The sequence below is a fragment of the Schistocerca gregaria genome, chromosome 1, assembly GCF_023897955.1.
Source record: "Schistocerca gregaria isolate iqSchGreg1 chromosome 1, iqSchGreg1.2, whole genome shotgun sequence".
NCBI lineage: Eukaryota > Metazoa > Arthropoda > Insecta > Orthoptera > Acrididae > Schistocerca > Schistocerca gregaria.
Genome location: NC_064920.1, coordinates 902,662,886 through 902,689,045, shown reverse-complemented (window position 1 = coordinate 902,689,045; position 26,160 = coordinate 902,662,886). Strand labels below are relative to the sequence as shown.

The following is a 26,160-nucleotide window of genomic DNA, read 5'->3' as shown; positions in this document are numbered from 1 at the left end:
ATTCCGTTCGGGTCAGCACTTGGTTCTGGCGACTGACGCGTCACAGTATGGCCTAGGGGCTGTTCTCACCCATCGGTATGAGGATAGGTCGGAACGACCCATCGCCTATGCTTCCAAGACCCTCAACGATGCGCAACGGCGTTACCCTCAAATCGAAAAGGAGATGCTCGCTATCATTTATACTCTAAAAAAAGTTCAGTGTTTTTTTGTATGGTTCTAAGTTTCACCTCATCACCGACCACAAGCCGCTGGTCTTTCTGTTCAGCCCCTTCGGCGTCGCTTCCGGATAAGGAAGCTCACCGCCTGCAACGTTGGGCCTTATACTTGTCTCGTTTTCACTATGAGATTCACTATCGCCCCACGGCCCAGCATGCCAATGCTGACACATTGTTGCGATTGCCGATGGGACCCAACCCGGTTTTCGATCGTGATGAACTACTCTGTTTCCACATTGATGAGGAAGAACGTCATGCGGTCGAGGATTTTCCACTTACAGGTTCGCAGGTCGCGTTGGCCACTGCGCGGGACCCGGTCCTGTGTCACGTGATCGGTTTTGTTCAACGGGGTTGGCCGGACAGGACCAAGGGCCGGGCATCGGATTCCGTTCGCAATTACCATGCCTTGCGCCTTCGTCTGTCTGTTCATGATGGTGTTGTTGTTCTGGCCACAGATGGCACATCTCCATGGGTCCTGGTGCCAGCCTCTCTTCGCAAAGATGTTCTCAAACTGTTGCCTGAAGGCCATTGGGGTATTTCTCGGACTAAGTCCCTGGCCCGCAGGCACGTTTATTGGCCCGGTATTGATTCGGACATCGCCCACATGGTTGCTGCATGTGGTCAGGTGTGCTCAACAACTGGCTGCACCTCGTACAACGCCCTCTCCGTGGCCTGATCCGGCGCAGCCATGGGAACGGGTGCACGCTGACTTTGCCGGCCCCTTCCTCGGTACTTATTGGCTGCTGTTGAATGACGCCTTCTTGAAGTTTCCATTTGTTGTTCGATGTCCGTCGCCACCACTGTGGCGACGATGCTGGCTTTGTCCAAAATCTTTGCGCTAGAAAGTCTTCCATCCACGATCGTCACAGACAATGGCCCTCAGTTCTCTTCGCAGGCCTTCCGTGATTTTTGTACTGGGCAAGGGATTCATCATGTTACAGCACCGCCCTTCCATCCGCAATCGAATGGGGAGGTCGAGCGCCTTGTCCGCACTTTCAAAAGCCAGATGAAAAAATTCCTTAGTGATTTTTCCACAGATAATGCTCTGCTGCAATTTCTGAGTTCTTATCGCTTCATGCCTCTGGGTGATCGCAGCCCTGCTGAACTCTTGCATGGCCGCCAACCGCGCACTCTACTGCACCTGCTTCACCCTGTCAGGCCGTGTGCAGTGTGCGGGCAAATACTCGGTGGGCGCCGACGTGTGGGCACGAGGTATGGATCTCGCCCTAAATGGATTCAAGGGGTGGTCAAGGCTCTTCGCGGCCGCTGGCTTTGTGAAATATATACGGACGATGGCATGGTTGTTCGCCAATACGACCAGATGCGCCTACGGGTGGTGGCCACGCCGGTGCCACTGCCCCTTCCCTCGCCTCCACCAGCCCGAGAAGCCAGTTCTGTCGCTGTTGCCGATCTACCGTATGTGTTGATGCAGCCAACGTTGCTACTGCTTCTGAGTCCGCCGGAACCTGCCCCAGTCACAACGGCGCCTTCTCCGGGACCCATCTCGCTGGAGCACACCCCCTGGTCCACGACACCTATGGATGCTGCTCCAGAGTTTTCTCCCATCATCTTGTCCAGGAGGCACGAGCTTCCGTCCTGGACATTTTCGACCATACTCTCGTGTGTCTCCGCGAGATCTTCTCGGGGCCTCACAAGAGGCCATGGATGTTTCCGCACTGTCCATGTCTCCAAGAAAGTGAGTTTTTTTGTTTGTTTTTTCCAAGGGGGGGAAAAGTGTTGTGACAGTGCCACGACATTTAACAGTGCCACCACGACAGTACGCGCAAACGGCGATAGAGGCGCTCCGCAACTGGGCTGAGCGCTGGAGCGCCACCTAGCTACGAACGGCGCCAGCCGCGTGTCACGGCACAGCAGTTGAATGAGAGATACTGAGTTGTTATCATGTAACCAGCTATTGTTCTAAGTGAGTGTTTTTGAATATCCACGCAATTATTGGTGATTAAAGGTTATAACAGGGTCAGTTGCCAATTTTTGCACCATACAGATATTTTTTGTAAATCATTTTTCTTATATTGTTACTTCTCACTATGGCATTAATTAAAATTACAATACATTAATATCTTTCACTCTAGGAGGTGGGGATTGTGGTGAAAGGGGTAGGTCACATCTACATCTATATCTGTACTCTGAAAACCACTGTGAAGGGGTTTCTTCTCGTTCCATTCATGTATGGAGTGTGGGAAGAATGATTGTTTCAATGACTTTGTGCATGGAGTCATTAATCTAACCTTATATTCATGATCCCTACGTGAATGATGCATAGGGGGCTCTAATATTTTCCTAGAGTCATCATTTAATGCCAGTTCTTGTAACTTCGTTAACATGCTTTCTCAAGATAGTTTACATCTATCTTCAAGAGTCTTCCAGTCATTTCCTTCAGTATTTCTGTGACACTTTTCCACGGATCAAACAAATCTGTGACAATTCCTGCCGCCCTTCTCTGTATATGTTCAATATCCCCTGTTGGTCTTGTTTGGTAGGAATCCCACACAATTCTGCAATGTTCTAGAACCAGTTGCATGAGTGATTTTTAATCACTTATTCAATATTCTACCAATAAACTGAAGTCTACCACCTGGTAAACCCACAACTGAGCCTACATGATCATTCCATGGCATATCCTTGCAGAGTGTTACACTCAGGTTATTTGTACGAGTTGGCCAATTCCAGCAGGGACTCGTTGAGATTATAGTCATAGGATACTACTGTTTTCATTGTGTGAAGTGCACGTTTTTACGTTTCTGAACATTTAAAGCAATCTTTGCAACACTTTGAAATCTTATCAAGATCTGACTGAATATTTATGCAGCTTCTGTCAGACAGTAGTTCATATGCAGAAAGTCTGAGGTTACTATCAGTATTGTCTGCAAGGTCATTAACTTACAACATGAACAGCAAGGGTTCGAACACACTTCCCTGTGGCACACCTGTAGTTACATCTACAATTGACAATGACTCACCACCCAAGATTACATGCTGCATCCTGCCTACCAAAAAAGTCCGTAATTAAGTCACAAATTTCACTTGATACCCCATCGTCTCAGTTTTCGACAATAAGTGTAGGTGTGATATTGAGTTTAGTGCTTTTTAAAAATCAAGAAATACAGCGTCTACATGACTGCATTTATCCATAGCTTTCAGTTTGTAAAAAGTATGGGTTGTGTTTCACATGATCGGTGTTTTTGGAATCCATGCTAGTTGGCATTGAGGAGATCATTCTGTTCAAATACCTCTTTATGTTTGAGCTCAGAATATATTCTAAGATTCTACAACAAATTGATGTCAAGGATGCTAGAAAGTCATTTTGTGGATCACTTCTACTACCTTTCTTGTAGACAGGTGTGAACTGTGCTTTTTTCCATGAAGTGATCATGGTTTTGTGTTCGAGGGGTCTACAATAGATTCTAGTTAGAAGAGGCACTAACTCATCTGAAAATTCAGTAAGGAATCTAACAGAGATTCCATCGGACCCTGGAGCTTTGCTTACTTTCAACGATTTCAGCTGTTTGTCAGTTCCACTGTAACTGTTACTTACGTATACACCTATTCAGTGGTACGCGGATTAAATTGGGGCAATTCTTATGGGTTTTCCTTTGTAAAGGAGCATTTAAAAACAGAGTTAAGCACTTCAGCTTTTGCTTTTCTACCTTCAGCTTCAGTCTGTCTCATTCACTAGGGTCTGGACACTAACTTTGATGCCACTAATAGCTTTTACTTACAACCAGAATTTCTTTGGGTTTTGTGAAACACCATTTGACAATATTCTGCTATGGTAGTCATTTGAGGCATCACACACTGCTTTCTTGAGCCAAACACATTTCATTCAGCATCTCTCTATCTGTAGCTGTATGCTTCATTTAAGACCTATTTTGCAGTAATCTCTGTTTCTTTAGAAGTATCTTTACAGTGACTGTACAACCATGGAAGTTCCTTCCCATTGTGAACTGTTTTATTGGGTACCTGTCTGTCCGGTGCATGGTCAACTATTCTTTTAAACTTGAACCAGAGTTCCGTAATTCCTCAGCATGCTCCTGCCTTTTGCTAAAAGTTTCAAGTTTCTCATTGAGATATGACATTGCTGATTTCTTTCTCTAGTTTACTGAATATATATATATCTTTTTGCTTGTTGTAGTTGTTGTTTGTACTTTGAAAGTCATTGTTGCCACAACCGTGTCATGGTCACTGACAACAGTTTTGATGTGGAGATTGTCAAAGAGATCAGGTCTGTTTGTTGCCATCAGATTCAGTATATTTGTGAGTGAGATTCAGAACTAGCTAAAGTTTCTGAACATACATTCATAGCAATTGTGCAAAAGCTATTGAATCCTTTTGAGTGGTTCAGTGACAGCACCTCACTAGCTTCTGTGCTTTTAGTGTCTTGTTGGCCCAAAAGTCTCCTGCACTTGGCTTCATTGTTTATTAGTGACACTGCCATTAGAGAGAGTAGAAAGAAAAACATTGACAGTGGACCAGAGGCATGAAAGTTGTTTTCTTCGCTGCAGCATACAACCTCAGTGGTTGAGCTACAGCTCTAGTATAATCTTTGAGTTACTCACCCTCGAATAGTATTTCAAATTGTACCTCCAAACATATATTACACAATATTTTAAGCATGTAATATATCTGTTGAATGTTGTACATTTGTAACTCCAAACTAGGGACTTGGCTGCTCTGTTATCTGCCTAGAGACAGTTCAAGTATACACCCACCAGTAGCATTCCATTCATTGCCTTTTAATGTAGGGTTGTCTACCATTCTCAATGGTTGTAAATGATGTACTCTGTAGTTATGCTTTTGTTCTAAGGCTGAGCAGAGAATGAGAGACACAGCAACAGTTACGAAAAATCCTATACTTAAAGTTCATTCGCTTGCAAAACACAACTGCAGCCAGATCCTAAGTACTATCCAGATACCCCAAATCTGTTGCCAAGTCCATAATATGCTGTAATCACTGAGAGATGCTGAATATTCACAGGCATAGAACGTACGACTGAATGGGGGCTGATAATAATGTGTGGTGCCCTCCTATACATTTTGATATCAGCACTGCCTTTGCTGGTCAAGGAGGCTATGTCCATAGAGCAGCCATCCGTTGGCAGTTGTGGTTGCTGTGTGGCTACCTGTGGTAGCGGTACTTGGAATGTCTGGTGCCAACCTCTGCCTGAGGAAGTGATACACCCAGTGTGGCATACATGGTGAATGACACCACAGTAAGTAAATGAGATAGCATCATAACCTGAGATTCCTAATTTGTTTCAATTCACTGAGTGAGCTTCAGTCTTATGAATGTATCCAGCAGAGAAGGTTGTTGAAAGTTGGATAAAGAGTACCATTCTGCAGGTTATAGGAATATATCAGAATACAGGAATGACAAATGCAGCAACAAAACAGGCATGCTGGAAAACTTCTGTATCTCATTGTGTTCAGTGAATTCGATGATGGAGACAGAAGAAAAAGATAGTTTGGAATGAGGGAGAATTAACTGTCTGAGGCACTCTTCCTTCCTGTCATTCATAAAATGTATTCTATATTGCCTTCTAATTGTGCAATATTCTTTAAACCATAGGTTTCTGCTACCGAGTAGAGCCACCAATATGATGCCTGTGCCATTACCATAACAACCTGTAACATGGTGACATTTCAATTTGTATCCTTATTAGGAGATACAATGTGGTTTGATTGTCAACATGACCTCTGTTTTAAGCAATAATAGTATGCCTGACACCTCTTAAAATTCTGTGAAAAAAACGAACTTATCCCCAAAATTTTAGGGGTGTGAACGTATTCAGTGTGTTTAGAAGCTAGCTGTTGTTACCTGAATGCTATGTCTTGAATATTTCAGAAGGAGGAGAAAAAGAAAGAAAGAGACAACACCAGCTAACCAATCGCTACCTGATTTAAGTAGTAATTTACCATTGACAATTTGCAGTTTCTGCCTGTAGCAGTAACCATTTTTACCTTGTATGTGTGATACAGTGGAAGTTAAGCTGTTAAGAAAGCCTTTGAGAGTACTTGTCAGTACATAATACACACAGGTCATTATGATCCCTCTACCATTGGAGTGAGCATGCCAAAAACACATGAATGGCATGTGACATGGTGCAGGACACTAGTTTTCAGAGATACAGAGAGGCTGGTCAGTCAGCTCAATATGAGTTAAGAGTCTTGGACAGAAAGCAGATTGTAATGACTTCTGGCTGGGAACATACGAATGATTTCCATAGAAACAAAAAGACTTGTTGGCTGTTCATCTGTTGCCACAGTTAACTATGTGTCCAGTTGCTCAAATGACTGTGAAATCACTCACATATAACAAGACTTTTACAGTTTTGTCTCAGTCAAGAAGCAGGGTATCTGAAGGTTACAGCTATGTAGTTGGATTTTTAGTATTCTGTCATGCAGTTGACAACAATTGACACCTATTTCTTTGTAACATCCAGTGATATATCAGCAGAATTCCATCCTTCCTTAATATATTACTACATGACAAAAGCATATGTCTTGATGCTAGATTGTCCACAATTTCTTCTCTCTGTGGTTATTCTAGTTCTTCATCCTGATTTTTATGCCTTGCTAGTGAAACAAAAATAATCAATCTCTGATGATTTTCTTACTCAGTGATGGCCTTCCTGGATGTACCTTACCGTAAATTGAAGGTCTTTTCTCATTTTTGCGATGGAATAGCTCAGTGGTTAAATGTCAGACTACAGGTCCTTAGTCAGTTCTTGGTTTTGGCTGTTGCTTACCAATTCTTTCTCCACTGGCAATGAGTTTGGAGACTAGAAATCTACTCTGTAGGAATCAGCATGGGTTTCGAAAAAGACAGTCGTGTGAAACCCAGCTCGCGCTATTCGTCCACGAGACTCAGAGGGCCTTAGACACGGGTTCACAGGTAGATGCCGTGTTTCTTGACTTCCGCAAGGCATTTGACACAGTTCCCCACAGTCGTTTAATGAACAAAGTAAGAGCATACGGACTATCAGATCAATTGTGTGATTGGATTGAGGAGTTCCTAGATAACAGAACGCAGCATGTCATTCTCAATGGAGAGAAGTCTTCCGAAGTAAGAGTGATTTCAGGTGTGTCGCAGGGGAGTGTCATAGGACCGTTGCTATTCACAATATACATAAATGACCTGGTGGATGACATCGGAAGCTCACTGAGGCTTTTTGCAGATGATGCTGTGGTGTATCGAGAGGTTGCAACAATGGAAAATTGTACTGAAATGCAGAAGGATCTGCAGCGAATTGACGCATGGTGCACGGAATGGCAATTCAATCTCAATGTAGACAAGTGTAATGTGATGCGAATACATAGAAAGATAGGTCCCTTATCATTTAGCTACAAAATAGCAGGTCAGCAACTGGAAGCAGTTAATTCCATAAATTATCTGGGAGTCCGCATTAGGAGTGATTTAAAATGGAATGATCATATAAAGTTGATCGTCGGTATAGCAGATGCCAGATTGAGATTCATTGGAAGAATCCTAAGGAAGTGCAATCCGACAACAAAGGAAGTAGGTTACAGTACGCTTGTTCGCCCACTGCTTGAATACTGCTCAGCATTGTGGGATCCGCGCCAGATGGGGTTGATAGAAGAGATAGAGAAGATCCAACGGAGAGCAGCGCGCTTCGTTACAGGATCATTTAGTAATCGCGAAAGCGTTACGGAGATGATAGATAAACTTCAGTGGAAGACTCTGCAGGAGAGACGCTCAGTAGCTTGGTACGGGCTTTTGTTAAAGTTTCGAGAACATACCTTCACCGAAGAGTCAAGCAGTATATTGCTCCCTCCTACGTATATCTCGCAGAGAGACCCTGAGGATAAAATCAGAGAGATTAGAGCCCACACAGAAGCATACCGACAATCCTTCTTTCCACGTACAATACGAGACTGGAATAGAAGGGAGAACCGATAGAGGTACTCAGGTTACCCTCCGCCACACACCGTCAGGTGGCTTGCGGAGTATGGATGTAGATGTAGAGGATGGTAAGTTCATAAAATCCAACAAAACCATTCCTAGCAAAACACTTGGGTGTTCAAACTGACCTTTGGAGTGAGGGCAGCTTTATCTTTTATCTGAATGACTTAAAATGGGTTTCACAGACTAATTACTGTAAACTGGAAAATATTGTGAAGTAGATGCCTGTGCATAATAATAGTTACATTGATGGTATGTAGATGTGGTTGCTAAAGGTTCTGGAAATTGGAGGATATCAGTGAATTTCAAACACTTCAGAGAAGTCAGGGAAATTAGGGGAAAAAAAGAAACACTGGAAAAATCTCATTTTTGTCTCAGTAATGAAATGGTTTGTGTACTGAGGTGTTGTACATTGTTGCTGGATGGGAGCAGCTGAGTACTTGTGCCGCTTCCCTATTCTCTCATTCCTACTGCTTCTCCCCTTCCCGCCACTCCCCTGCCGCCACTTATTGCCATTAGCCTAGCAGCTGCCGACTAGAGGTGGGGAGGCTGTGATTCTCAGAGACTGTAGACGAAGTGGCCAGAGATGACAGTTGTGTGAGCTTGAGTTGCATCTGAGTGATGGTGTGAATGTGTGTGTGCGCACTTCTGTTTTCTGACAAAAGCTGTGGCTGAAAATTTACTTGTGAGAGAGTGATTGTCTTTTCTACATGCCTGTCTGCAGCTCAGCAAACACATTTTCATGGAGTTGCCACCTATCCTCATTATTTTTGATACTCAGAGTATTTGAACACATTATCTGTTGCATAGATTGATCACTGTGATCTCATTTCATCAACAAGATTTCTGTGGCTCGTGAATAGCTGGCCACATGAGTGGATTTCCTTGACAGGCAAAACCAGAGGCTGTTTCTGTGCGTATCTGTAATGGATAGGGCCTGCCTGTATGAAGCCATTCAGTTCCCACTAATGTGCAGGCTCTGCCCGTCGGATTTAGTCTCACCGATCTGCCTGCAGGCCGGGTCTGGTTGTGTGTGGTGTAATGCAGTGCATTTTCATGGTTTATCCTTGGACCCAGGACTGTAATGCTCCTCAGCATGGGCGAGGGATTTCAGGAATTGTGACTGTCTCACAACAAATATGTTGTGTAGAGTGGCATTCTATAGCATTTTATTTGTTCTAGTACATTTTGACACTTCTAAGGTAGTTTATATGTTAAAAAGTATGGATGATAAGAAGAAGAAAATGATGTCAGTCACTGGCGGTTTGTACACTATGTACTCATATATTTCTCAAAAGAAAAATAACACAATAGCTGTAAAATAATAAATATAACACAGTGGGTAATAACTGACAAAACCAACATAGTAGAACCAACATTTTATTGGCAGTTACCTGTAGTGTTGGTTTACATAATTATTCCCTCCCTTATACGCGTCTTTCAAGAGGCCTACTTTTTTCTGAGTTTATTTTTTGAATCAGTGAATGTATTTCAAATCACTAGTGATTTTAATGAAACACACATAGCATTTGGCTTGCTTTCCCATCTAAAAACAGTTCATTACAAAAGATGTTGATGTTTGTACTTAAGATCTTTGCTCACATCAGCAAATGCGATCTACACTCCTGGAAATTGAAATAAGAACACCGTGAATTCATTGTTCCAGGAAGGGGAAACTTTATTGACACATTCCTGGGGTCAGATACATCACATGATCACACTGACAGAACCACAGGCACATACACACAGGCAACAGAGCATGCACAATGTCGGCACTAGTACAGTGTATATCCACCTTTCGCAGCAATGCAGGCTGCTATTCTCCCATGTAGACGATCGTAGAGATGCTGGATGTAGTCCTGTGGAACGGCTTGCCATGCCATTTCCACCTGGCGCCTCAGTTGGACCAGCGTTCGTGCTGGACGTGCAGACCGCGTGAGACGACGCTTCATCTAGTCCCAAACATGCTCAATGAGGGATAGATCTGGAGATCGTGCTGGCCAGGGTAGTTGACTTACACCTTCTAGAGCACGTTTGGTGGCACGGGATACATGCGGACGTGCATTGTCCTGTTGGAACAGCAAGTTCCTTTGCCGGTCTAGGAATGGTAGAACGATGGGTTCGATGACGGTTTGGATGTACCGTGCACTATTCAGTGTCCCCTCGACGATCACCGGAGGTGTACGGCCAGTGTAGGAGATCGCTCCCCACACCATGATGCCGGGTGTTGGCCCTGTGTGCCTCAGTCGTATGCAGTCCTGATTGTGGCGCTCACCTGCACGGCGCCAAACACGCATACGACCATCATTGGCACCAAGGCAGAAGCGACTCTCATCGCTGAAGACGACACGTCTCCATTCGTCCCTCCATTCACGCCTGTCGCGACACCACTGGAGGCAGGCTGCACGATGTTGGGGCATGAGCGGAAGACGGCCTAACGGTGTGCGGGACCGTAGCCCAGCTTCATGGAGACGGTTGCGAATGGTCCTCGCCGATATCCCAGGAGCAACAGTGTCCCTAATTTGCTGGGAAGTGGCGGTGCGGTCCCCTACGGCACTGCGTAGGATCCTACGATCTTGGCGTGCATCCGTGCGTCGCTGCGGTCCGGTCCCAGGTCGACGGGCACGTGCACCTTCCGCCGACCACTGGCGACAACATCGATGTACTGTGGAGACCTCACGCCCCACGTGTTGAGCAATTCGGCGGTACGTCCACCTGGCCTCCCGCATGCCCACTATACGCCCTCGCTCAAAGTCCGTCAACTGCACATACGGTTCACGTCCACGCTGTCGCGGCATGCTATCAGTGTTAAAGACTGCGATGGAGCTCCGTATGCCACGGCAAACTGGCTGACACTGACGCCAGCGGTGCACAAATGCTGCGCAGCTAGCGCCATTCAACGGCCAACACCGTGGTTCCTGGTGTGTCCGCTGTGCCGTGCGTGTGATCATTGCTTGTACAGCCCTCTCGCATTGTCCCGAGCAAGTATGGTGGGTCTGACACACCGGTGTCAATGTGTTCATTTTTCCATTTCCAGGAGTGTACTTGCAAGTTTTTTTTAGATGTTACCTCATTTGCACTATTGTTTCCTGTACCATATCTGCAAAGACAGTGTCAACTTATGTCTTAATTTGAGATTTCAAAACTTGTTAGGGAAAAATTCTAAACCTTGTCTGGAAATCAGGGAAATATCAGGAAATTGCACTTGGAGAAACTTGTGGCAACCCTGGAGGAGTAGGTAAATTAATTGTTTTGATAGTGTCAATGTTGATAATTTTGAACTGAATTGAATTGTGTTTTTAAGTGTTACAGTAGCATTTTTGTACATTGTTTTTCGGCGAAATATGAAATAAAATTATTAGTATTCAGATTAATGTTTCAGATGAGGCCAGTGAATGGTCACATAAAAGTGATGGGCAGTGTGGCCCTTGTGTCTCAGCAGGCATGGATCTTCAATGATACTGTGAGAGAAAATATCCTTTTTGGATTGCCGTATCACGAAGAGAGATACAGAGATGTCATTACATGCTGTAGTCTGCAACGTGACTTGGAGCTCCTTGCTAATGGAGACAAAACAGAAATTGGAGAAAGAGGATCTAACTTAAGGTAAGTCTATGAAAGACAAAGGAAGGAAATAAAAGTAGTAAAATGTGAACAAAGAATTGGCTTACATGTTCACAGTCATGTTGACAATAAAATGAACTATACTCTGAGTTGATTGATTGTTTACTTATGCGACGGCTTAAATGGAGAGTATGATCTGTATATGAACTAGGAATTTATCTCACAATTTTTGCTACTCAGTTTATTCAGTTTTTACTGTTGATAGTGGTTACACAAATTCTTAAATTTTTTTTTTCAGTGGAGGACAAAAACAGAGAATAAACTTGGCACGAGCAGTGTACGCTAATAAAGATATCTATTTGCTAGATGATCCATTGAGTGCTGTTGATGCAAAGGTGGCAAGAAATATTTTTAATCATTGTATTAAATCAAAGCTTTCTGGGAAAACTGTTCTCTTGGTTACACATGGAATGCAGGTAAGGGGGGAAAAAATTTGTCTCATTACATGACTCTCACATTCAAAGTTTGTGACATAAATGACTTGTCAGTTGTAGTGCTGTATGTAGACTAACAAAATTAATTTGAAGTTATATTCTATATTAAGGATCAGCAGACATAGTCACCTAAGTTAGTGGATACATACAGGTGCTTACAGATACAATTTTACATGGTTATCACTTAAGAAATCACTATGCCGGCATATGATTTGTGCTGTATATGGGAACAATTCAGTAATGGCTTGAGCAAGTCAGAAGTGGTTTGGTCTGTTTTGAGCTGGGAATTTCATCCAAACAGACAAACCATGATCTGAATGGCTAATAGTTACAGACATGGAATAGCTTAATAACTTAATAGCCAACAATCGACGAATGACAATGCAGGTGTTGGCGCTGGAGCTCAGTGTCACTTTTGCTACTGTAGCCAGAAACTTGAAGAAGCTGGGTAACATAAATATTTGCGATGTATGGGTTCCTCATGAACTGAATAAAGTGAATCTGATTCAGCACTTGTCTATCTGTGACTCTTTATTGAGATACAGTCAGAATGCTCCTTTTCTAGAACGGGTGGTAACTGAAGATGAGATGTGGATCATGTACAATAATGCTCAGGAGAGTAAATCGTGGCGCAAGACAGGGCAGCCACCACTATTGGTTCCTAAACCAGAGTTGTACCCAAAAATGAATCTGCTGTGCATCTGATGGGATTGCAGAGTCATACTATATTATGAACTACTTTTGAATGCTACTATCACTACCAAGACACACTGCTCACAGTTGGATTGTCTCAAGGCAGCCATTGATGAGAAACAACTGGATTTGGTACTTGATATCTCTTTCACCATGACAACAGCAGACCACATAGCTATATGGTGACCTGTCAAAAGCTGCATTCTTTTGAGTGAGGTGTGTTATCTCAACTGCCGTATTTTCAGACATTGTCCATTCTGACTTTCATCTGTTCCATTCCCTGCAGAATTTCTTTAATGGCAAACACCTTATCTCCTTGGAGGGCTGCGGACTGATCCTCAGAGAGTTCATCAACATGAAAACCCCCAAATTTTGGAAAAATGACATTTATAAGCTTCCAGAGAAATAGAAATACATTATCAACCATAAAGGTGTATACTGCAGGAAATAAATAGTTCATCTACATAACTGACCCACCTTATTTCGTTATATTGTGCATGTCCTTGTGTGTGAAGTGTGTAAGGAGACATGCCGGCAACCACTCTGTCATAGCTGTGCATTGGGGACGTGTGTTGTCCCAGGATTTCTTTGTTGTTAAAGTGTAATGAAAAGTGAATGAACTTATTTGACAATCCACATCCTTCAGATCTTTTCAAGACAGTTGGTAACAATAGGACACTTTTCCCATTTCATTTTGTTTACATTTTTTATGAATTTGTCAAATTTCAACACATTTTAGTTGATCTGGGGAAACAGCCCTTGTTAAAAGACTTATTATAAGGAAGAGTGGATACGCATTACTATGAGAGACTATTTTTTATTATTCTGGTGGGAACCTTATCCAACCTCACAGTTGAAACGTTTGGGTACATTAAAATACTTGCAACATAACTTGGAAGCTTGAAACATTAGAAAATTGAAAACCTCTTTAATTTTTCTCTATCGATGTGGGATTTGTAGTTGGTTGTGAACAGTTACCCTTTTCATTACCAGAATGAGATTTTCACTCTGCAGCGGAGTGTGCGCTGATATGAAACTTCCTTGCAGATTAAAACTGTGTGCCCGACCAAGACTCGAACTCAGGACCTTTGCCTTTCGCGGGCAAGTGCTCTACCATCTGAGCTACCGAAGCATGACTCACGCCCGGTAGTCATAGCTTTACTTCTGCCAGTATCCGTCTCCTACCTTCCAAACTTTACAGAAGCTCTCCTGTGAACCTTGCAGAACTAGCACTCCTGAAAGAAAGGATATTGCGGAGACATGGCTTAGCCACAGTCTGGGGGATGTTTCCAGAATGAGATTTTCACTCTGCAGCGGAGTGTGCGCTGATATGAAACTTCCTGGCAGATTAAAACTGTGTGCCCGACCGAGACTCGAACTCGGGGACCTTTGCCTTTCGCGGGCAAGTGCTCTACCATCTGAGCTACCAAAGCACGACTCACGCCCGGTACTCACAGCTTTACTTCTGCAGAGTGAAAATCTCATTCTGGAAACATCCCCCAGGCTGTGGCTAAGCCATGTCTCCGCAATATCCTTTCTTTCAGTAGTGCTAGTTCTGCAAGGTTCGCAGGAGAGCTTCTGTAAAGTTTGGAAGGTAGGAGACGGATACTGGCAGAAGTAAAGCTGTGAGTACCGGGCGTGAGTCGTGCTTCGGTAGCTCAGATGGTAGAGCACTTGTCCGCGAAAGGCAAAGGTCCCGAGTTCGAGTCTCGGTCGGGCACACAGTTTTAATCTGCCAGGAAGTTTCACCCTTTTCATTATAGTTTATGAAGAAGTCATTGAAGGATCTGGAATCTACAACAGCTGTACCATCTATCACCAGTTTAGAGGGACATTTTTTCTGTATTTCACTGACAATTTCACTTGTTATAACAGACTAAACAGCTTTTGATATAATCACGAAGACTTCTGCGATAGATATGTTGTGTTAATGGAGCACATGTGATAATTCTCAATAAAAATGTGTGTCAGTATCCATCGTTGTAGTCATCAGGAAAACCACTGACTGTCAAAGAATTTAAGGAATTGCAAAAATGTAATTTATGAAGAAGGGCCCCTTTTAATCACAGATTATTTTGGCACCTTGGAGGTATAATAAGGGAAGTTGTCATGACATCACAAACTTGACACCCGCTTGTCCCAAACATTAACTTCTGACGAAAGTGTTCTGGTCAAAAATAGCTTCTGTGTCTTACAAATGTACTAATTGTAACTAATTAATGGAAAATCTCATATAAAGATGTGAAACAATTACTAACAAAGAGATAGAGGGGCTGGCCAGTACTTACCTCAGCTCAGTACAGCCGATAGAAACACAAAAAAACAAACGAAAATTTAAGTTCCTAGCTTTCGGAATAAATGTTCCTTCATCAGGGAGGAGAGAGGGGAAAGAAAGGGAAGAAGGGAAAGTAGATTTAGTTACTCACAACCCAGGTTATGAAGCAACAGGGAAAGGAAAACAGGGAAGGTAGCAAGGATGGAGGCATGGTTGTCAGAGGGAAGCCAAAGATATTCTACTGTAGGTGCTGTCTTATATAATCTAGAGCATACAGGAGTCACATTTCATTCGTAAGTGCACTTGTTTATTTAACTTTTTTTTATATAATTAATTTTGATTGCACTGTTTACTTTTACTGTAATGATTTTATTTCTGTAATTTGACTTTTAGACTTTTTGTCGGTCCAAGTCAAAAAGCCCTCCGGGTGAATGCTGTGGGAAAGGAATATTGGAAACAGACCAAACATAGCAAAATATCAAATGCACTCTCAGTGTCTTTATTTCTATCATAATCTATCCAATTGTGTATTGTCTCAATGTGAAGTGCCTGTCCCAACACACTGTTGAGTCTGAATCCCAATCTCTGTTAAAAAATTTTACGCATGTTCTAATTTCCACTGGCTCTTTGGTAATTGAGTCACAGTTGTTCCTAAGTGTGGCCTAGAATCTGTATCTGCTAATAAAAAGATTTTATACTTTGTTAGGCTGTGTTTGACAGCAGAAGACTTTTCTAGGTATCTGTATTCTATGTGCCATTGATGTTTGGTACAGTGCTGGGAAATGCTTAGAATGGACTTACGCGGTACTGTTGCCACATGGAGAATTGTAAACACCTGGTACTCTGAGGCCACTGCCATTCTTCTCAGGGCACAAAATTTTTTGATTTTCTTAGGCCGTCGAAACCAGTTTTAATCTCACGTCTGTTTAAGATTAATTTGATTTTGCTTGATGTTGATCCACATAATGGAAGAGAAATCATGTTCCGGTCTTGTAGTGTTGCCTGGCTATACAATATCTAGATTTGTGTTTTCCTGAGAAAACTGGCTTCATTTAAGGTGTCTGAAGCCATTTTGTTTGAACAGATGCTAGGTGGTTTATTAGCGCATTGAGATTGTTCCTGTCTAATAAGCTTTTAACTCTGTATATCAAAGTATTCAACATAACTCTAGTTCGGGCAGGATGATGGAAATTGTGCCTTTGAGATAGTGGTTTGTGTGGGTTGGGTTAAGGTACATTGATTGGCCAAGTAGACTAGCTAACTTCCATTCAACCAGTTTCCTCCTCCTAAGTCTAGGCACTGTAATTTCTTTTGTTACCTGTGAGCTATTTTTATGAGACACACTCCATAGTGTTGCAAAGTCTTAATTGAATACAGTTGTTAATTCAGTTGAAAAGTTACTGTAGTTGTCAGAGTGTCATGGGTTTGCTGGCAGGCAACAAGGTGAGGCCCAGTGTTTCGGTTCTCTCTCTCTCTCTCTCTCTCTCTCTCTCTCTTTCTCTCTCTCTTTGCAGGCAGAATTTCATTTTTGTAATGATACAAAATGAACTGCATGGTCTGTACTCGTAAATTTAGAATAAATTTTTCTCTTACATTGTAGTTACAACTGCTTACAATATTATGTACATGTGCCAAGGCAATTGCTGTTACTCTGATACATTGATCAAAATTTAGATTTAGCTCATTTGTGGCTGTCGGTTTCTTTAAATGTGAAGCGAATATACTGTCTGCTCTCACACATGTGTTAAAGTCAACATATATTAATATTTTCATGTGCAATTTTTAATTTTTGTGAAAATGATTATAAGAAAATTAAACTTCCACATTTATATTCAATACTCGTTTTATATTGTTATGTTGGAGAAAATCCTGTTGGAATTTACCCGTTTCACTAGTTTCCCTGCGTGTACATCTAGGGCGATGGCTTTTTTGCTTTCACAGGCACTATTGCACGTTAATTCCCACCATCTTTGTGTATACATGATGTAAGTTGCTTCTTACTAGATTGATGTAGATGTAGCCGATGCTTTGTGAAACTAGTAAGTATTAATGTCAAGAAGTCTTGCTTTTTTAACACCAGAACAGCTAAAGCATTCAAAAGCCCACTTTCAATCTTTATTTGCAGTATAACAAATTGACCTCTTAGAATTCTCCCATCAAAACATTGTGACTTCTCATTTCTTGTGCTTTTCATAATTGTGTACTGCAATGTTCTCAATTTTCTCGCTTTCATGGAAATTTCATAAAAATATACCGTATTTACTCGAATCTAAGTCGCACTTTTTTCCGGTTTTTGTAATCCAAAAAACCGCCTGCGGCTTAGAATCGAATGCAAAGTATCCGGAAGTTCTGTAAAATGTTGGTAGGTGCTGTCACAATTAACTTCTGCTGTCGAATATATGTAGAGCTACAGAGGCACGCTTTGCAGGCACAAAGATAAATAGTGGCGCCAAAACCTCTGCATCAGTAAATAAATTAAGGTGGAAGACTAGATTTTTTTCCTCCACCTCCAAGTTTCGACCACTGCATTTTCATACATTATCCAACGAAGTAAATACAATTTCCATATTGTTCATCCTCGAATTTAGCAGCCTTTCAATGTACTACAAAAATCCGACTGGCAAGACTGTTTGGGGTGTTTGTCAATAAGGTCAACTCTACGTTATGAATTTTTTCCTACTTGTAACAAGAGACAGTTGCTAAGAGGAACTTTTATGAATTGTGAATCACATGCAGTATTCTCTTCACCATCAGAATAATATGAATATAAACAGTTTGCCATGTATTCTTTCGTGTTTGCTGCTATCTCATTTAAATCCTATCTGCCTAATAAAATACGAAATTAGAGTGAGACAACAGCAAACGCGGAAGAATATACACATGCATGCCATGTTTATATTCGTATTATTCTTACGCCGAATAGTGATACAATCAGAAATGAAGCACGACAACTGACTAGATTTTTAAATCTAAGATGACTCTAATTTCTGTGCAGAATGTGACGTACTAAAGAGGCATCTGCAAAGATTTTCAAACGAAGAAAAATTTTCGCTAAACTCTCCTTCACAACATCTTTTATCACACGCAGTCTATTATTTGGTTCTTGTTGATTATTATCAAAGAAAGCAGCAGTGTAAGTAGCAACAAACAGCAGTCACTTGCCATTGTTTCGCTAATGAGACGATTCCTCAATTGGAAGCTGCGGTAGCGCGCATAAAATCAAGACATGCCGCGAGCAGCGACAGGTCGTAAACACTCATTATCAAAATGCGACAAACAATGCATGACACTGTACAATAATGCATTTTCAAATTAGAGTGACATAAAAACCTATAACAAAGAGAACGGCACTTATCAGATCAAAGAAAAATAAGCAATCAATTCAAACCAGACAAAGCACATGAAAAGTAAGGGTACCCATATAAATACGGACGGAGCGCCTGACGCAGAGCAGTGGCCACTTGGTAAAGCTTAACTGTTAAGCTTAAGACTCGAACCAAACTACTGTTCATTTGACCTAAATTGTGTCTCATATTATAATGGACCAACTTAGTTTAGATTTGGAGGTGCGGCCTGAAACTTTTCTCGCCCCTTGAATTTCGAGTCTCAAATTTCAGGTGTGGCTTAGATTCGGGAAATTTTTTTCCCCTTGATTTCGAGTCTCATTTTTCATGTGCGGCTTAGATTCGAGTAAATACGGTACCCATAACAGCAGGAGCAGGTAGACCTGTGGCAAAACTCTTATTAAAAATATAGCTGTTCCCATAATTAAGTTGCTTGCATTGCATTTTACTTTGGCCAGCAATCACTGCTTCAAATGATGATGTAGGTACTGTTCGGAAGGTTTATGTACAGGACATCATAACGTAACTTTTTAGTCTTATTTCGTGTGTTTTGCTGCTGTTGTCTGCATAGTTAGGTAGTGCTTTTTGACTGTAACAGGTCTGGCGATTATGTCTTCCTAATGATATTTTATATATTCTAGAGAACTCGGATATTGAATCAGAATATGACTTACTTGATTCAGATAGTGATTTTTTGCCAGAGGCAGCTGACACTGTTGGTAGCGAACTGAAGAGCGCCAGCTATCAGTCGATGTCTTTCGATCTCAGTTCTTTTCATAACAGTCTCTGGAATCAACTCAACATCTGCATCTACTTATGACTCAACTTCGAAGAGGGCACAGAATGAAAGGTCGCTGAAGTGTCATCACCTGGAAGGTGGTCTGCCTTGAATGTCCTGAAGGGAGGAGGAGGACTCACTGCACATGCCTGCTGTTCGGGTGGATGTCTCCATCATCAGGTGCATTCCAACTGCTTTTTTTTATGATGCATTGATGATGCATACCTTAAAAAGAAACGATCAAATCGTTGGAAGAAATGGAGGCAGTGATTAGTATCAAGTATACCAGAGGTGCTTCTTGTGCTAAAGGTGTTTTATTGGATGACCTTCAATTTCTTGGGGGCCTTATCTCATGAGGGATAAAACAAGGAGGAGACAGATTCTGAGAACTTATCAGAATCCTCCACTTCAGTGAGAAGTCATCCGCAGCTCAGTACTTTCCTACTTTCTCTTATTTCTTAAATATGAGAAAAGTTAACGCAAAACTGCCTCCACTGTTACTGCCCCATGAAAGTACTACAAATGGTGAGCAGTTACTTCCAAGCAAAGTTTCATGTACGTTGCAAACCAGACAAATATGGAGACAAATTTTGGACAGTCTTGGATGTGGCATTAAAAGAAATTTGCAGTGCTTTCCCGTGCATTGGTACGGAGAAAGGCTGACTAACCCTAGCCATTAGGAGCTATTTTTAACCCAAGGAAGTAATGTGAAAGCAGACAACTTCACATCCCTTCATTTTGGCATTAACAGTGAACCAGATTTGCCGAGATATCTCTAATTACATGAAGAAGGGCAGATCTGATTTACATTCCATTGTTGTCTTGACGATTTATACTCCATTGTCATCTTGAATAAGGTTGGTAGGCCAGGGTACACTCTTGATAGTGTACCAATGGATTAAAAATAACAGTGTCACTGAAACTTCCTGGCAGATTAAAACTGTGTGCCGGACAGAGACTCGAACTCTGTGAGGATGGGACACGAGTCATGCTTTGGTAGTTCAGATGGTAGAGCACTTGCCCGCAAAAGGCAAAGGTCCCGAATTCGAGTCTTGGTCTGCACACAGTTTTAATCTTGCAGGAAGTTTCATATAAGAGCACACTCTGTTGCAGAGTGAAAATCTCATTCTGGAAACAGTGTCACAGTTCACAGCACACTACATCCTATAGTGGTACTGAGCAAAGAAGGAAAGAAAAAACCAGAAACTGTTCCCTTCTGTAACACCACAAAGTACAGTGTTGACATCATTGCTCAAACAGTCGGAAAATATTCGGATAAGGTCACCATGCAGGATATGGCCAATGTGTGTCTTTTAATTATCTTAGACATAGCAGCTATAAATGTGTAGATCATCTACAGTCAAGTAACTGGAAGAGCAACATGTTTGTTCTGCAGCTGGTAGATGAATTCACTAACAGGAAACAACAACTGATCAAAGAAATGGCTGTAGGATCGGACAATCAGAAGAGTGAAAGAAATGTAAATTTAGGATGTGCAAACCGAGCGAGGTGGCGCAGTGGTTAGCACGCTGGACTCGCATTCGGGAGGATGACGGTTCAATCCTGCGTCCGGCCATCCTGATTTAGGTTTTCCGTGATTTCCCTAAATCGCTCCAGTAAAATGCCGGGATGGTTCCTTTGAAAGGGCACGGCCGACTTCCTTCCCCGTCCTTCCCTAATCAGATGAGACCAATGACCTTGCTGTCTGGTCTCCTCCCCCAAACAACCCAATCCAACCCTAGGATGCACAAAAGAAACAAGACAAATGATATCTGTAATAAATGTAAAAAAAGCTGTCTGCAGAAAATCTGTATGAAAAGTGGGAATTCAGTGTTGAGAAGCAAACAAGTGAAATGAATGAAATAATGTCAGGAACTTTAGAAATAGGTCACATTTCTTGTTAGATGTGTAAAATTTTGTATCCAAAATTGTAATCTAAAAATATTATAACTTTTGAGGTAAAGGTTTGCTTGAAGTGTGGGCGTATCACATGCAAATGAATGGAAAAAAAGTATGTCTTACCTTAGCTATGTTGTGGATTTTTAATACCAATCACTTTATGGATCAAAGGATCCTTCCCACTGTTCTAGGAGTGTCACATATTCTACTCTTCTAGTTGTAACCTTTGAACAGAAATGTTTAATGTAGTTTGTCGAATTTCATTATTCACAGAAGACCAGTCTGCCACGTCTCTCATTGACAGATTTGTAGTCAGCAGAAACGCTAAGATAACAACAAATTTTCCAATAAATGCACTGGAATCTTTGCTGTAAACATTTATCCCGCTGTGAGAACAAAGCAGTCCCTTTTGTAGAATCCGGACATTGTTTCTCTACATTGCTGATCAGGTTTCTGAACTTTGTCTCATGCTTAACAATAGCTGACACAATTGTGGTCTCTTTGGTATAGTTTGATACAAATTTTGAAGTCTTGTTTACATGGCTGACTCCAAATAATTTCCTGTTGATATAATGGTTTATTTGTTTTTGAATGCCTACAGAGCTTTTGTTTGTAAATACCCCTTTTGTTTTTGAGTGTCTATTTCTACATGTGATTTGTAACCCACTTTGTGTTAACAATGTAGGAAAAGACATACTTACAACTGTTACCATGACGTAACTCTTATTAGAGTGATTTATATCTTTTAGTTTGTTCAGAAACATCTTTTCACTTTCACTATGTAGTTCAGTATGTGTTGAAGTAAAAGCTTTTACATGATGCTGTGAAAGAATAATGAGAAAATGTTAGCAAATCATTTAGCTGTTGCCCAGCAGCACTACTCCCAACAACATCTCCTTCTTCGCCTAGGGTGACCTGAAACTAAACAGTCCGTGCAGCTAACATTTTCATAAATTTGCTATATGTACAGCAAATTTTGCAGCTATGATTGATTGGTATTTTGTATCCATTACTATTGTCTTGTGTATCGGCTTGAAACGTTTTTACCAGATCTGATGCAGTTTGCAGATAATTTCCAGAAATAAAGGCCGTAGATGTTTCACTTCTTTTATTATTGAAATATCTGAACATTCTGCAATAATCAATTTTGATGTATGTACTAGATATGGGATTTTACTCGTTTCTTAGATATGATTTCTGTGTTTTAGGTTCTCTTTACAGGCTAGAACAGACTGTGCTTGTTATAATAGTTTCAGCTAATCTAAAATGGCAAGACATTTCAAGACGTGAAATGTGTACCAGAACATGATATTTTACAGAGAATTTCAATGCTGACTCTGTTTGAGTGTCCTGCTTATTATTGTTTACCATTCATACAAGTGGCAAAGTATTGAAAGCATTTGATATGAAACCAATAAACAAAGATTTATCTAAACATGGTAGTGAAATTTAACAATAAAAAAGACCAGTTAGGTACATACCACAAAAGAAAAGTTTGTATCACAGAACCATAAGCAGTGACAATGCTCATAATTTTAGAGAGAAATTCTTAGAAAAATGCATGGGAAAAATTCGTAAATCATAAACTGTAGATGTGAAATTTATCTTGTAACAGATACTACAGCACTATGAGTCTTGTTTTTCCACAAAATAAACAATGATAAAATAGAACATAAAAGGGATAAAGAATAGATAATTTCTGGAGTTAAACAAGATTAAGGCAAAAACAAGTTGGAACATTATTAAATAAGAAACAAACATATGAAGCAAACTAAATTATATTGAACATTCATAAATTGTGGCACTTTCAAATGATTGGTGACCAAATTCAGTAAATCACTTCTACACAGTGGCAGTAAGAACTGCAACCACTGAAAACAATCAAATACGGATACTTTAAATTTTCAAGTAAAGACACTGTGTTCTTCATCAACTGACATTAGCACGTAAAGAGATTACAAAATATGTCTGGTCATGAAAAGACAGTAATTGGGGTAGGTTAGTGTGTGTTTCAAGCAGAATATTAAAAGTTTGTGCTGATATGTTAGGGTTAATCTTAAGCTAACCTGTTAATCAGTCAGTGAATGAAGGCAAGTTACCTGATAGAATAGAATTAAATTTGCTGTAGTTACCTCTACCTATAAAACTGGCGGTGGGCAGACTACCTCAAATTACACGTTGATTCACTCTTTCGATTCCCTTCAAAACTATTTAGGAAAATGACCTATAACAGGATACTTTTATAATTAGCAAAGCAGAACTTGTTAATTGTCTCTGTATTTGGGTTTATTAAAGCATGAAAGCAGCATAAGACATCACAAATGAAGTCCTGGTGGAGCTAAATAAGAGAAATTATGTTGTTGATATGCTTTCTGAGGTGGCTAAAGCCTTTTTTTATGTGGATCACAAAAATCTGCTTGGAAAACTAAAGTATTTGGTGTCACTGACATTCCTCTTATAGCAATAGACGTATCTTCATAAGAGACAGCGGAATACTCATAGTATGCAATTCCAGACAGCCAGTAATGACTCGTTCGCATCAAACATAGACATTGATGACCATACACTAAATGAAATATACTGTGTAAAATTTCTTGTACACCAGTTAGATAACAAAGTTAAAATGGAACCAGCACATAAATAAACTATGGTTAATCATATTTTGCACTTTGAAGAATCTCAGACTGTGTTAATGTAAACATAAATTTGTTGTCTTATTCTGCATATTTTTGCTGCTTGCCTTATAGTACTATCTTCTGGGCCAGTACAGGTGAAGTAATAAAAGTGTTCAGTCAGCAGAAGTGAGCTGTTAGATATTGCATAAAGTTGATTACCTTACATTTGTAGGTTTTTTAAAGATCTTTAGATTTGTACACCCACTTCACAAATCATTGACTACATACTGATCTTTGTTGCTGACACTGATCAATTTTAAAGGAACTGTGATGTACACAATCACAATAAAAAATATATAAAAAAATTTTCGTGTAGACTCTGCCTTCTTTTCTTGGGTTGAGGTCTGAGTTACCTGCTCTGGTATGAAGATAGTTAACAAGCTTCCGTCTAACATAAAACCTAAAAAATTGGAATCTCAGCTAGTTCCAAAGAAAACTGGGCACAAAACTTATTAGTCACTCTTTCTACAAATAATCTGATTATGTACAGTTAAGAATAGGTGCATGGCAAGTTGAAGTTTTCATGACATACCTGTGTGACAAGTTGTCGTGTATTGTAAACAGGTCTTGGTGTTTTTGGATTTTGGTAATTATTGTCTTTGAAAGATATGATAGTAAGCGAGTAAATATTAAGCTGCCGAATGGGGAAACGACAGCTGTCTGATCTTGACCAAGTGGCAGCTGATTGTTTCAAGAAACAGCATTCCTCTTGATTAAAGTTAGCTGACATAAGCATGAATAAAATTGAGCAGTATAATGTTGGTGTATTGTTAATGTAGTATACAGATTGAAGTTTCCAAGAATTGCTTGTATTTTGTAGATGTATACTTTGACTTGTTTGCAAACCTGAAGGTTCTCTTTCTTGAGTTCTACAGAATATGTTGGATGGATGGATGAATAAAATAGATTAATGAATGATTGGCCTCTCAGACAACAGCTTGAGAGCAACATGTGTTGCAAGGATGAGGGGAGACGAAGATCTGGTTGTTATCACAACTGGGAGATCCCTCTCAACCTGAGATCTGAGTGATGCATTACTCCTTTTTAACTGTCCGTGTGCTATTGTTCTTTCTTCCTTGAGAAAGGAACAGCTCTCAAAGCTAGAACAGTTGTTTGTACTTTTGTGTGTGCATTTTAACATAATGGTATTTTACATTCTGAAGGTAATTACTGGCCAGTCATTCTATGAGGGAAGATCAGAAAGTAGCACATCATAATTTTAGAATAAAAAACATTTAATAGGTAACAAAACAAAAATAATCACAAATGAAGTTACATATTTTACCTATTTTTCCACATAGCACCAGCATTCTCAACATATGTCTCCCACCATGATACCAGTTTCAGTATGCCCTGTTCGTAGAAGTCCATTCGATTGGAGTGTAGCAATTTGTGGACTGCTGATTTCACTTCCACATCTATCGCAAAATGTTAGGTAGCAAGGAATTTCTTCATGGGACCAGATAAAAGCCCGATGGCCCAAGGTCCAAACCGTATGGTGGATGCTGGAGCACTTTCCACCCAAATTTGGCGATTTTTGTGTTGTCATGAAGATGTTTGACACCATCAGCATTAATGTTATGGCATTTGTCACAAAGGGCACAGTGCAACTAAATGTTTTAATGTAGACTGCAGTATTCACAATGGTCCAATGTTCAGCAGTGCCCACCAATAACACTCCATGCGTATCCCAGAACACTGTCACAAGCACTTTCCTAGCAGATTGAGACACGTTGAATTTTTTTTGTATTGGGGAACCAGCATGTTTGTACTCAATAGAGGCCTCCTTTGTTTTCGGCATGGATTGGTACACCAATGACTCATCACCAGCGATGCGTCCTTTCAAAAAGTCATGACCATCTATGGCATAACATGTTACGTGATCCAAGCTTGCCATCATTCATTGGCCCTTGCAGTTGTCTGTCGGGTTCTTAGTCACCCAGCAAGCACTAACTTTATGAAATTTCATTGTGTCATGAAAAATACTGTGCATTGCACTATAGGAAATATTGAACTGTTTTGATAAGGTTTGCAATTGCATATGCTGGTTGTTCAGAATTGCTGCATCATTGGTTCTGACATTCTGTTGGGTTGCAGCAGCTGGCTAACCACTAAGATTTACACAGCCCTCTTGGAAAAATGCACACCACACGGAGACATTGGTATCCATATCCCTGTTAATTTCACTCAGTTTATGGCCTTCGCCCCACAAATATTGAACTACACTTCACTACTCTTCACAAGTATATTGAACTACACTTCACTACTCTTCACAAGTTGA

At 40.9% G+C, this 26,160-nt stretch overlaps 1 protein-coding gene across 1 annotated transcript in view; it reads left to right on the top strand.

Moving 5' to 3' along the window:
• Positions 1-26,160, top strand: part of LOC126274593 (ATP-binding cassette sub-family C member 5-like) — a 271,486-nt gene that overhangs the window by 158,132 nt on the left and 87,194 nt on the right. Inside the window, exons 13-14 of the mRNA XM_049977127.1 lie at positions 11,540-11,763; positions 12,020-12,197. Coding sequence (XP_049833084.1) covers positions 11,540-11,763; positions 12,020-12,197 — 402 coding nt within the window. The remainder of the gene's footprint in view (positions 1-11,539; positions 11,764-12,019; positions 12,198-26,160) is intronic.